The sequence below is a fragment of the Pinus tabuliformis genome, chromosome 8 (genome assembly GCF_031772625.1).
Source record: "Pinus tabuliformis cultivar Carrire ecotype Pingquan chromosome 8, CPIR1, whole genome shotgun sequence".
Classification (NCBI taxonomy): domain Eukaryota; kingdom Viridiplantae; phylum Streptophyta; class Pinopsida; order Pinales; family Pinaceae; genus Pinus; species Pinus tabuliformis.
The window spans coordinates 890,989,439-891,003,581 of NC_142294.1; the positions used below are offsets into that span (position 1 = coordinate 890,989,439).

The window sequence follows — 14,143 nt, forward strand, 5'->3', positions numbered from 1 at the left end:
TCCCAACCTCTTCCAACTTCAAGAGATATTTATTATCAAGATAGTACTTGGAAGCAACCACTAGATTATGGACATGTCCCCTTTAGATCTAGACGTTTATCATGAATACAAGCACCTTATTAGGGACTATCCAATGAATGCAAATGAATCTTCCGAAGAACACCCCTCTTGAAAAGAGTCAGATGATTTGGGAAAAGTTCCCCAAAGAAGAAGTTTGAGTCCTAAGGGTGCCTCAAATCTTGATTAGATCCCTTTCCTTCTTGGTTTTTCATGTCATTGCTTCCTTCATGGAAAGTGGACTTGTTGTCATACATCAGGTTCTCTTGTCATCTGGTTATTCCTTGTCATATTGTCTATGATTCAGACTACTCTTCACATGGATGCTTCTTTGTATTTTCTTGTTCCCATGCTTTGATATAGTAGCCCTTCATGACTTCATCTTGATATTGCTTCAACATTAAATGGTGATTTTGTTGGATGGATTCTTCATCATGAAATCTTCGTAGGGCAGAATCAGTTATCTGCACCTTTCATATCTCCAAGGCTTTCATAGGTGTCAGGGGTCCTTTGATCTTTTTCTTCCTTCGTCAGAGTTGTGGGTCCTTTGATCTTTTTCTTCCTTTGTCAGAGTTGTCATGCCTTCTTTCGGGAGATGTCATAAAAGTATCTTGTCAGATAATGATTCTTTGTAACCATGGTGTTCTTCTCATTATTGATCTCTTTCTTCTTTTGCATCTTCTTGGATAGATTGGTTAACCAACTTATGATCTTTTTGGGAGAACTTCTTCATTGCTTGCTTCTAGTACTAGTCAGCATTTCTCCTTTACTTGCTTCTTAGTCAACAATCTCATACTCCTTATGTGAGTATTTCCTTTTTTTGAACTTCATTGCATTGTAGTACATGCCTTCAAGCACGTCGTTGGTGAAAGAGATTCTTTCCTACTTTATCATGTCATAGAACTATTCCCATGACTCAATAATATACATAAGATAACATGACTAAAATTTGATGCATTCATATCATATGCAAACGAGCTTGCCTGAGCTACTGCCGCGCGACTGACCTAGGTGATCACTGCGCAGGAGTTTGAGCTTCGGCCTCCCTTCATGGCCCCTCCAGAAGCTCCACCGGAGGGGATCGATCCTCAGCAGGCCTTCTCGACATTGATTAAATCATTGCCCCCACAGCGCCCCCGACCAGCAGTTTCGAAATTCATCAAAAAGCTGGATGTTCTTCAAGAAGTCAGCCTGCCTCCAGTTCTTCCACGCATGGCTGCTTTGTCCCTGGCAGAAAGAGGACTTATAGGTCAATTCACAGGCCTTTGGCCTTCTCCAAAAAATGTTCAAAGATGGGTTGAAAGGAACTGGTCCGACAAAATACAAGGGAAAATCTCCATCAGATTCTGCGGGAAAGGGTACTTCACCTTCCACTTTGAAACCAAAGAAGATAAGGATCTAATTTTCAGAAACGGGCCCTATTTCATGGACTCAAGGGGCCTGTACCTCAACAAATGGACCCCAGACTTCGATCCAGAGCTGGATGTTCCCAGTGCGGTACCGGTCTGGGTTCGGCTCCCTCACCTCCCTCTCCATTGTTGGGGAGATGAATCGGTTCGCGCCATCGGGAATGCAGTCGGAAAATATATTGATCGCAGTGAACCAAAAGAAAATATGCAAGCTTGTGCGCGGATCTGTGTTGAAGTGGACCTTGGCAAAGGCCTCCCGGAAGCCATCAAGCTCAAAGTGGACGACTGGAGCCATATACAGCAACTGGATTACGAGCAGATCCCCTTTAAGTGTAAGGTATGTCACGAATATGGCCACTTTGCCAATAGATGCACTAAGCTTATTGATGTAGAAAATGGACCACAAGAAGAACAATGGGAAATGGTAAAAAAAAAGAAAACGGTCTCTTCAGCAAAAGCTCCCCTTGATGCAGGCCCTTCGGCCTCCCTTGCAGCTCATCCCACCCCTTCCTCCCCTGCTCCCTCCAAGCCACCTCCCCTCTCCCGTCCTCAGACCCTCCCCTCTTCTAACCCCTTCTCAGTTCTCTCCCCCCCTGATCCCCAGGAGTCCCCTCTCCCTGAAAGCCAACACCAGGACACTACCGAATCCTCATTGCCTCTTATTATCTCCTCTCAGCCTCTTCTTGAACCTCCCCTCAACATAATTACTAGGAGCTCCTCCAAAGATCACGGGGGCTCTAGTGAATCCTTCAAGAAACTTGGCCCGGGCAGGAAATCTGCCAAGCAGCATCGGGATGAGAACGCACAAAAAGACATAGCAATGGGAACACAGACACCCATAGAAACTTACATTCTGGGGCAGCAAGACAAAGGAGCAATCAACAAGGACCAAGGGGGGCGAGCACCTCCCCGTACTCTGCATATCCAATGATGAAAATACTATCTTGGAACATCAGGGGACTTGGGCACCCCTCTAAGGTAGCAGCCCTAAGGGATCTTATCCTTTCTGAGAAGCCAGGAATCATTCTGTTACAAGAAACAAAACAAAGCCACAAGGAAATGAGTAAAGTTATTGAGCAGCAGAGACAGTATAAAGGCAGCATTAGTGAGGCAAGAGGAGCCTCAGGAGGAGTAGCAACAATTTGGAATCAAGGTATATGGAATTGTATTTCGGAAACAGTAAATCAACACTGGATCAAAACAATTTTGGAAAATAAAGCAGATCAGCAAACCATTATCATCTACAACATCTATGTGCCGAATCACTGCAGAGATAAGGAGAGCTATTGGCATGATCTAAAAGACAGTTTGGACGCAGAAGAAAACACTAACATTATTTTGGGAGGTGAATTCAATCTAATCCTCTACGTCAATGAGAAAAGGGGAGGCAACTTTACACCTGATCCATACAGAATACGGTTAGAAAATATCATGCAGGAGCATGATCTTTTGGACGTCCCTCCAAAAAACCGTAGATACACATGGAATAACTGCAGGATGGGTGCAGGTAACATCATGGAGCGGTTGGATAGAATTCTCATTAATGTTTCGCTTCTCTCTGCTTTCTCCATTGGATATGCCAGCATTCTAACGTGCTCTGCCTCCGACCACTTCCCAATAACTCTAACACTGGAAAATCACAGGCCCCTTGGGCCCATCCCATTTAGATATAGTTCCCTCTGGAATGATATACCAGCAGTTGCAGGAATTGTTTACAGTTCTTGGATCCAACACGTGGAGGGATCTCCCAGTTTCATTTGGGAAACAAAATTACGAAAAACAAAACAAGCCATAAAAGAATGGGCTAAAACCAGATACCAAGAACCAGAGAAGGTGAAAAAAGAAATCAAGAATAATCTGGAGAGTATACAAAGAGCAATAGAGGAAAATGGCCTTTCCCAAGAGAACAAACAACAGGAAAATGACCTCTACTTACAACTATACCAAGTTAATAGAGAAGAGGAATCAAAATGGAGGCTCAAATCGAGGCAACTATGGTTGCAAGGGGGAGACAAGAACTCAGCCTTTTTTCACAAACAAACGACAGCCAGAAAGATAAGGAATAATGTAAGCTCCATCCTAGATGCTGAAGGTGATAGACAAAGCACTCAGGAGGACATTCGAAGAGCTGCTACAGATCACTATTGAGACCTGCTAACTGAAACAAAGGAGGAAGAGGATTACACAGATTTATTGCAACACCTTCCAACAGGGATAAGCAGGGAAATGAACGATAGCTTAAACAAGGAGATCGATGAGGAGGAAATCAGGAGATCGATCTGGACTCTTCAACCTGATAAAGCCCCAAGACCGGATGGCTTTCCCATTTGCTTTTATCGAGAATTCTGGGGAATTATAAAAAAGGACTTGACAAAAGTGCTCAATTGGATCCAACGAAAGGGAAAAATAGGAGGATATACCAATACCACTCATCTAGCTCTCATCCCCAAAGAAAACAGGCCATCTTCCTTTGCTCATTTCAGGCCCATATCACTTTGTAACTCCTCGTATAAAATCCTGACAAAAATCATCACTACCCGCCTAAAGCCTCTGCTTCCTTCTCTCATTTCTGAAAATCAAGGGGGATTCTTGGCCAACAGACAAATAAATGACTCCATTTTTCTTGTGCAAGAAGCCATCCATTCGAGTCAAACGACAAATGAGAAAGGGTTTATTCTCAAGCTTGATCTGGCAAATGCATTTGACAGAGTAAGACACTCCTTCCTCTTGGCTGCTTTGAAGAAGATGGGATTTGATGATCGCTTTCTCAACCTCATTCGAACCTGCATTTCGGGGCCATGGATCTCCCCTCTAGTAAATGGCAGACCAGGAGAAGCATTCCAATCCTCTAGAGGCCTCCGACAAGGTTGCCCTCTTTCTCCTTATCTCTTTATTTTAATGGCTGAATCCTTCAGTAGGGCGTTGGATTTCAATCGGAGGGTTGGCTTAATCACAGGAATAAAATTTGGGGACGGGGTCAAGAACATAAACCATTCACAATTTGCCGATGACACCCTGTTGATTGGAGGGGCCTCCACTACAATAGCCAAGCGCTTCAAGTCTCTCCTTGACAAATACATGAGTTACTCTGGCGGAGTGGTAAATCAGTTGAAAAGTTGTATATATGGCTGGAACACAACAGTACAGGTGCTACACAATATTGCCAACATTTTTGGAGTCACTTGTAAGTATGATTGGACCCACTTTTCTTACTTGGGCATGCCTGTAAGTGCTGGACCTTTGAGGGCAGAAGTCTGGGACACTGTAGTTGACAAGATGAAAAGAAAAGTGCAGCAGTGGGGGTCCATTTGGCTCAACCCAGCCGGTCGCCTCATTCTTCTTAAGTCAGGTATCTCTTCTCTCCCCCTATATCATTTTTCTCTTCTTCAAGCTCCGGCCTCCTTCCACTACAAAATGGAAATCATCCTCCGCCAATTCCTATGGCAAGGGGGGAAAAACGATAAAAAGAAATTCAACTTGATTAATTGGAAGCAGGTTATCCAGTCCCAAGACCGAGGAGGCCTTGGAATTAGATCTCCTAAATTTCTCAATTTAGCCTTTGGAGGCAAAATTGTTTGGAGACTCATTACTGGACTCCCAGCTTGGTGGAAAAAGGTACTGGAAATTAAATATCTAAATTTTTCCAGACAACAGCTTCTTGATCGAGATATACCCAATAGAGACTCCTCCAAAATTTGGCGATTATGCAAGAGAGCAATTCCCTTAATCGCTCAAAATACTTCAAAAATCCCCAAGGGAGGTGCAAGCATCAACATTGGAGCTGATAGAATCATGGGTCAGCAACCAATAAATAGACATGGGGGAGTCAACCCTATCCTTTCCTTTTTTGAAAGAACAGGCATACATTTCCTGGACCAGATCTCCCAATGGGATCCACACACTCTTCTTTGGTCAGGTTGGTCCTTCCCAGCCATTCCCACTGGCCTTAATGCAAGTCTTTCTGTCCTCCAATCCCATCTGCACAGTATAGCTCCAGTAAAAAAGAACGATCTTGATGGGTTTCGTTGGGACCCATCTGGATCCCTTTACACCATCCAAGCTGCTCACCACTACATTTGCAGCATCAACTACCCCATGCCAAGCTGGAATCACTGGAAGGTGGTTTGGAAATCCGAGGCAATTCCAAAAATCAAATTTTTTCTTTGGACCCTTCTCAAAGGGAAAATCCTCACGGCCGAAAATTTGCAAAAGAGGGGAATCAATGGTCCCTCTCGCTGTCCTAACTGCTTAGCTGCTGAAGAATCAATGCATCATCTCTTTATTGAATTCCCTTTTGCCATCGATTGCTGGAGGAACTTATCTCATAACAATCAAATCCCATGGAACACCCAAAACACCATAGGAGAAATACTTTACAATTGGAAAAAAAACTACCCCTGGCAGCACAGGAAGAATAACACAGTGAAGAGAGTCTGGGATATTCTTCCCTACAATATGCTATGGAACATTTGGCTGGCACGAAATCGGAAGGTTTTTAAGGACAAGGATTCGACTATTAGAAATATTTGCAACAAGGCAAGGAGTCTTGCCCTCGAAACCATCTCAGTTAAGAGTGGGGCCTTGGCCACACTTCTAATAACAGAGCAGAAGCCTTGGACCTTTACTAAGGTCTTATACAACTTAGGAAGATTGGTATAGACACAGTCACGATATTGGGAGATTCGCGATTATCGTCAGTGCAATGGTTCAGAACAGGGATCTTCCCAATGCTCTTCTACAACAGATTATAAGATGGTGTCAAATCTTAGGACATTCCATAAAAGGTTTGTGCTATTACCATATTTTGCGTTCTCTCAATAAAATTGCTGACAATCAAGCCAACAAAGCTTGTGCTAGGCCATTGGGCTGCCTAGTTTGCAACGATGTGGAATCATTTCAGTAGTTACCATGATGAAGACTCCTCCTATCACCGATCAGTTCTTCAGCACACCTGATATGACGGTTTGGTCAAAGATCGATCTTATTCCCCCTGTGACAAAGATCCGCATAGGGATCTGGCAACTTATTGAAATTATTATTTCCTCACCTCTTGTCAGTAGATCGGCCGTCCTTCTACCTCTCGGCCATCCCTCCCCTACTCCTTCGAATCGCTCCCCCGATTCTCCTTGTCCCCTTTCGGTTCTCCCCTCATGCTCTGCGATCTCCCTCTCGACTTCTATTTATGCCTTTATACTCATCTCTCTCCGCATCCTTTTAGCTCCCTGTTTTGCATTTCTGCCTTCACACACCGCTTGCTTGCCTTTGAGCTCTCTGCGGCCCCTCCTTCTTTTGTCTCAGGCTACTTACCTCTGTCTGGATCGAGATCAGATAGCAACTCTGTCGCCCAACAACATCTTCTGTGCGTGCAATCAAGAGCAGCATTACAAGCCCTCTCTTTGGTCTGCTCTTCTCTACCAAGTCTACCACTGCTCTTTAAAGTTTCTGGAGTTCTATCAAAAGCAGCGCTTCAAGCCCGCCCTTTGCTCTCAAGCACAGCACCCACCTATGGCGAGAAGTGAAGATTTCCTTCACTGTGCTGACCTCCAAGCAGAGCTCAAACAGTTAAGAGCCCAACAAAGGATTTTGGATAGCAAGATGGATAGTCAGCAGATGATCATGGAGGCAAAGATTGAAAATCAAAGCAGGCTTATAAAAGAAAAATACGAGGCTGATATAAATCTGTTCCTACACAGGGTTTCATCTTTACATGAGTAGTTCAGACATCTCTCCAACAGATGTGCTGATGCTGAGGAGTCCACAGAGATACATAAATACATGATGGAAAAGAAGAACACCCAACCCTCAATCTCTTCAAGTATCAAGCGTGATGACGAAGCGGATAAGCCTGAACAGTCGACAACAAGGCAAATCAATCATATAAGCATAGATTGAATATGTTCTGTAAATGTTGTTTCCTTTTGTTTCAGTTTGTAAGGATTTATTTCTGTTTAACTTTCACCTCAAAGCCTAGAAGGCAGGAGCAAGGAGGATTTTGTAACTGTAACTCCTACTCTCCTCGCACCTCATGGCATTTCACTATGTATCTCAGGGGAACAACCTTCTCCACTTTTTTTGAAATATAATATAGCAACCAATGATGTTAAATTTTTTTTTTGATGCATTCATACCTCATATTGATTCTCCTTTGATCATCTTAGGTTCATTTGGTTTTCCTTGGTGTGGCCCTTCTTGCTTCATCTCAGTTTTCCTGCATATCATCCTTTTCTTGAATCCCATGAATGGGATTCCCAATGAGACATCTGCTTTTGTTTATGAATCTTCTTTTGATGATTCCATCATAGGATCTTGAAGACCCTTACCCTGCAAATGTTTCTTTGGTCTTCTAAGGTTCTTAATCATGATCAATTTTCTTTCATTGTGGATGAGGTCCTATACTAGGTATGCTCCTTCTACATGAATATATTGAGCTATATCTACCATGATCCTATATTATAGAAGATATTTCTAACCATGCATTTTGTTATATTTATAAATGCTCCTTCTACATGAGCATTTGAACTCTATGTACATCATGCTTGTAGATTATAGAAGATGTTTCTAGCCATGCAGTTTTATTCTATTCCTACATGATCCTATTCTACTCAAAAATTTGAAACAAGAGTTTAAGTAAATAAGTAAACTTAGTCATAGTAGAGATCTGGAGGATCTTCCTTCTTTTGCTTCTTATCTTCTTCTTTAATTTCTTGAGTCACATGAGCTTCTTCCCTTTTTATTTTGTTGTTGTTGTCCTTCTTTAGTTTAGGACACTTGCTTTTGTATTGTCCATATTATTGGCATCCATATCATTAGATTTTGGACATATATTTGTTGCTTTTTTTTTTCGTGGACCAAATTTGCCAAATTATCCCTTTCTCTTGGCCATGGTAGAAAATTCTTGCTCCTTTGATCCCACATATTCCTTTGCTTTAAGTCTTGTTTTCTCTATCTTTCATGGAGAACACATTTCACTTAGTGGGGTGGCTTCCTTCTTGGCATATATTCTTGATGTGAAGTTGCCCCAATCCTCAGGTAGAGCATTGAGTACTACAATTGTCATTTCTCTGTCAGACATGACTTCCCCTAGCTCTTGAAGTTGATCCCTCATCTCAGAGATCTTCATGAAGTAGGGAGATATTCCTTCCTTTGATATCTTCATCTTATACAATTCATTTCATAGAGATATCACTTCTCCAACTGTGGTTACCGAGAATAGCTCTACTAGTTTGTCATAGATTTCTTTTGATGTTTCAAGTTTGGAGACATAAGGAATGAGAGAGTCCTTGATGGATTCTATTAGAATCCTTTGAGCTCTTGTATCATCCTTATTGTACTTGGCTAAGGCTTGATTTTGTTCCTTACCAAGAATAGTAACATTCCCTTTGATGTGTTTGAGGAGTTCATTCTACTTGAGAAGTAAATCTGTCTTCTTCTTCCATGCAAGAAAGATATTGGTGCCTACCAATTTGTTGCTTTCCTTTCAAAAATGCATTGATGTATATTCAGAAGGGGACATATACTTACTTGATAGATTTTGAGATGTAGTGGACTTGCTTTCTCCTTGAAGACTTGATGACTTTCCTTCCTAAGATCTTGATGTTATTCAAGTTTCTTTCTCCAAGTGGACTTGTTTGAGATTTGCTTGATGACTTGTAGCTTGATGTAGGTCCTTCTTTGATTTTTTCTTCTTGTAGGTGCCTTTATGTAAGGCTCTTCATTCTTTGTAGTCTTCCTCGATGAAAGATAGATGGTAGACCTTCTTTTCTTTGAAGTGATTAAGATTTCTTATCTAGATGCTTAGACTTTTGTAGATTTCCTTCATTGATGAGTGTTCTTGAGATGCCCTTTCCTTGATGTGTCACCTTACCTCTGATACCATGTTGAAGAATCAAGGGAAATTAGGTGTAGTGTGATTCTTATTGACTTGATAACAATTTGTGGAGTATTTTTACTTTTTCTTGTTAGCTTAATCTTCTTCTTCTTATTATTAATGCATGTGTGTGTACTTCATCAAACTGCTACCAAAAACATAAGAAAAATAACAAAATATGTTGGATCTTTTCCACGGCCAAAACCTGTCTTCTCTTGAGAGGAAAAACCTTTGGTAAATTTCTCTTATTGAAGCTTCTTATTGATCAATGTCAAACCTTAGACCCTTGAAAAAAATATCCTCCAAGCACACACCAAGCCCTTTCAAGGTTACTTCTTCTTGCAACACTTTGTCGTCCTCCTTCTAGCACTTTGTCTTTCTTCCTTTGATAATTATGCAGGCAACTATAGAGACCTTATATTGTATACTTTAGAATGACCCTTGACCTTTTCTTCATTCACTTGTGATGGAGCCTTTCTAACTTAAGGAGATGACCTTGCTGCCTCTCAACCGAGCCTTCTTCTCTTTCACAAATATTGCAGACTTAGAGCAATAGTAATGCAACCCTAGTTCTTCACACGTGTGAGGGAATACCCTCACAAGAACTATGTTGAACTTATCCTTCTCCCTTCGCTTGTATAACCTTCTTCCATGCTTGAGTGAGAGGCCTTGTAGGCTTAGTTTTAACCCTAATTAATGAGATATGGTTCACTGTAAGTTGATGTTGTCATAACCGCAGAGACATCTCTCATTTCCTTGCATGCATGGCTGTAACTAGCCCTAGAAAAAACTTCCAAGGCTGAGTGTTTCTTCCTCCTTCACTGCTCTTGGAGATCCTTTCTTCATCCTTCGTTCAACCTTTTCTTGCCTCCTTACTTCGCTGATTTCAGAGATATGAGTGCTTTCTATTTAGAGGAGTGGACATCCTCTATATATAGAGGACTGTCCCTCCTTTAGGCCGACTTGAGGTTGACTAGAGGATTGCAGGTCGATTTGACATATATATAGCTCAATTGCTTCTTTGATGGTGCCTTTTCTTTGGAGGAGACTTGACTTTGCTTAGAGGGATATTCTTTGACTCTTATATAAACATATACATGGTGAAACATGCTCTTAAGGTATTCAACATCTTCTTTTGGCTATTTGACTCACCTATAGCACTTTAACATGTGCTAGACCTATTTCAATGAGCTAGGAACTCATTGACATATACTATAAAAATGATAATTCTTTTCTTGAATAAATACAAATATCAAAAGTATATTTATGAAGACCGAACCTAGTTACATTTCCTTCAACAGTGTGTACCCTGGAAACACCTTCCATGCTTCATGTTTAGACTTGTGGCCCTTCCTGTACCATTAACCAGCCTTACGACCCTCTGTCCAAAGAAGTTTAGGCCTATGAACTACCTGTAACACATAGTTAGGACTTTGGTCTGCTGTAGGAGAGAAAGTCCACCCAAAATCTCACCTAAACACTAGTCAAAGCTCCCTTAAAGAATGCGACATCCTATCTGCTGAATCTCAAACCTGTAAGAGACAAAATATCCCACAAACACAGTCCCAAATGATCTGGGGGATCAAACTAGTGCTCAAAATTCAAAGTGTGATAGAGCTTGAAACTCGAACCACTGGATAGATCTTGATGACTTGAATCCAACACAATTCATTTCACTCAAAACCAATATTGTATGCTCCCAATATCGTGTTTTGATCAAATTGCTAAACAGGTAAATTTTGGCAAAAAAGGACAGGTGACTGGACAATTTGGGCCAGTGGCAGGCTACCACATGGCCTCACTAGATTGGTAAAAAAATTCAAAATTTCTAATGTTTATATATATATTTTTTATATCTCCCAAGGTTCAATTATTTTTATTGGTTTTTATGCTGACTGTGTATATGGGGCCAATAGTGGAGGGCCACGTGGAACAACCAGGCATTGCCACGTGGCCTCCGAAGGTTGGTTCGAAATTTTGGATTAGAGGTCGAGTAGCCCACGGGATTCGAACTTGTAACCTCCCACCAAGAAACCACAGGCCTAACCACTAGACCGCCACATGTTTCTTATCCTGTATGGTGCAAAAACTTTATTAATGGTTTATATGTGGTTCCATTGGGGGATGGGGTCGGGCTAAGCCCTAGCCCTTGGCCACCTCAGTGCCCATGAGACCACAATTGAAGGGGCCAAGCCTTAGCTTGTTCCACGGCCATAACCCGCAACGCATATCACAGACGAAGCTAGCAAAGAACTGGGCACACGAAAAAGAGGAGGGGCAAGCCCAAGGGGGCTAGCCCCAAGGCACATGACAAGTCACAAGATCAAGGGTACGACGGAGATAAGGGGGCCAACCCCAGGTCACCGGGAACCAATGCAGCAAGGAGCGCGGAAAACCAACGAGGCGCAAATTTAGGCCTTGGAATCTCATCCCCCTATGAAGTCATATGCGCCAATGTGACTGAAATTTTCGGGACTAGGGGCTTAATGGGCACATTAAAGGCCCTACAATTTTGCTCATTGGGCAAGATTGTAGGTCATATTTGCACGCCAGTTCCGGGTTTGGGGTGCTCAAGCCAGATTTGGGTCGAATTGTAGGATGACTAGCCATATAATTGTTGAAAAACTGGAAACAAACATAACTTAATTTTTGGCCAAATGAGGTGCATAGAGAACTCATATGGGGGTTTTTGATAGTGCTGGATCCATTGGAGCCATCAGTTTTGATTTTTGAGCTATTTAAAAGCATTTAAATACACTTTTGAGCACTTAATGAAAGAGGCCATGCATTGGAAGCTGGACCAGGAGATGTAGCCCAGGAGAGGGGTGAACTCCTTTATCATGTTTTGTGTTATGTGTTTTAGATATGCTTATTTTGTCTCTGTTTGGATGTAATTTGTGGTTAAATTCACTTGTTTTATGTGTTTAGTAAATTGATCCTCTACCCAAAACACATATAGTTTTCACTTGCAAATTGTTATAAATATTCAAGTTTACATATTCAGATCATTTTGGTATCAGAGCAACATGTTATCGTAAAGGTTTGATTTGTTTGAAACTATTTTTCTGATGCTTACAAGGTTGAATCTCAAAAGAGGAGAAGGAGAACTTGTGGAACCATGATCTCAAATTGTTTCGAGGAGAACAAACACACCTCAAGTTTCAATAGTCATGACACATGAAGAAGGTCTTGAAGGGATGTTTGAATATGAAAGAACTTTCAGAAAAGCATTCTTTGAGATGTCTAAAATCGTAAAGGTTCTTTATGAAGAGAGAAATGCAAGGTTGTATGGAGAGAGATCAAAAACTCTAAAAGGAGATGGAGGAAAAGGAGACAAACCTCCAAAAGGGAATGGAGGGAATGGTGACAAACCTCCACCTTCACCTCCATCATCTTGATCCTCATTTTCTTCTACTTCTTCTACCCTTTCACAAAAACAAACACCTCCAAATTCTCCAAAATGACATGGTAAAACTCCTTTGCTAAAGCTTGATATTAAGTTTGAATTCATGTAAAATGGAGAGGTAGATGCTGAGAATTTAGATAATTGGATTCACCAGATTGAAGTGTATTGTAGGATACAAAGAATCAAAGACGATGAAGCCAAAATTTAGCTCGCTTCTCTTAGATTGGAAGGTGCAAAACTTATTTGTTGGAAAGCCAAAATTCAAGAGGACATGAAGAAACATGGTAAGGTTTTATCCTCTTGGAATGATTTTTTTGTTGCAATAAGAAGGCGCTTTTATTCATTAGCATACATGCAAAAATCTATTATGGACTGGCAAAACTTTAGGCAAGATAAGGGGGAAAATATGCAATTTTATACTCAAGAATTTAGGAAAAGAGCTTTGATTTTGGGTATATATTTGACATCACAAGATACTTTGATCAAATACATTGGATGATTGCATAGTTACTTGAGACATACCATTCTCATGTTTAATTGTACAAAACTTGATGAAGTTTGTGTACATGCAACTCATTTAGAGGTAAGAGGGAAAAATGTTTATGAACAAACTAGTGAGAAATTATTCAAGTATGGAGAAAAAAGAAAAGTAAAATTTAAAGGCAAGGGTAAGAAAAATTCTGTAGTTAAGAAAGAAGGAGAAAAGATCACATGTAAACATTGTTCTAAAGAAGGCCATGATGAAGATCACTGTTGGAAAGTTCATCTTGAAATGAGACCTAAAAAGTTTAATAACAAGGAGAAAGACAAGATCATTGCAACTACACAACAAGATTTAGGTTCTGATTCTGGGGATGAAACAAATATCACAACCACAGGTTTGAAAGGTAATGACATTGCAAGTATTAGTTCTTCAAATTATCTCAATGATACTTAATATGAAAAAACAAGAATAGAGCTTTTCCACATTAGAGTCATTTCAAAACATACCAAGATAGATACACTGTTTGATAATGGTTCACAAGCAAATCTTATCTCAGAAGACATTGTCAAGAAGTTGAATTTAGAAACCATTCCTCATCCTAAACCTTATCCTTTTGGTTGGATATGTGAAAATGAAAAATTTCAGGTGACAAATAAGTGCATACTTAGATTTGCAATGACTGAAAACTTTCTTGATGAGGTTGAAATTGGTGTAGTTCTGCTTGATATATGTGGTATTGTTTTGGGAAGTCCATATCTTTATGATAGGAAATCTATTTTTCATCGCCATGAGAATACATATCATTTTTTCAAGAATGGGATTGAGTACATTGCTAGAGCGCATAACAAGAAATTGAGTTCATCCCTTATGAATGCTGGACAAATGAAGAGGATTGTTAATGCTAGTCAGAATTTTGCATT

The 14,143-nt window shown here is 40.7% G+C and overlaps 1 protein-coding gene across 1 annotated transcript; it reads left to right on the forward strand.

The window, feature by feature from the left end:
* Positions 1–2,525: 2,525 nt before the first annotated feature.
* Positions 2,526–3,614, forward strand: LOC149238414 (uncharacterized). Its single transcript, XM_089369557.1, has 2 exons — positions 2,526–2,554; positions 2,738–3,614. The coding sequence occupies exons 1-2, from the start codon at positions 2,526–2,528 to the stop codon at positions 3,612–3,614; spliced, it is 906 nt and encodes a 301-aa protein (XP_089225683.1).
* Positions 3,615–14,143: the final 10,529 nt, after the last annotated feature.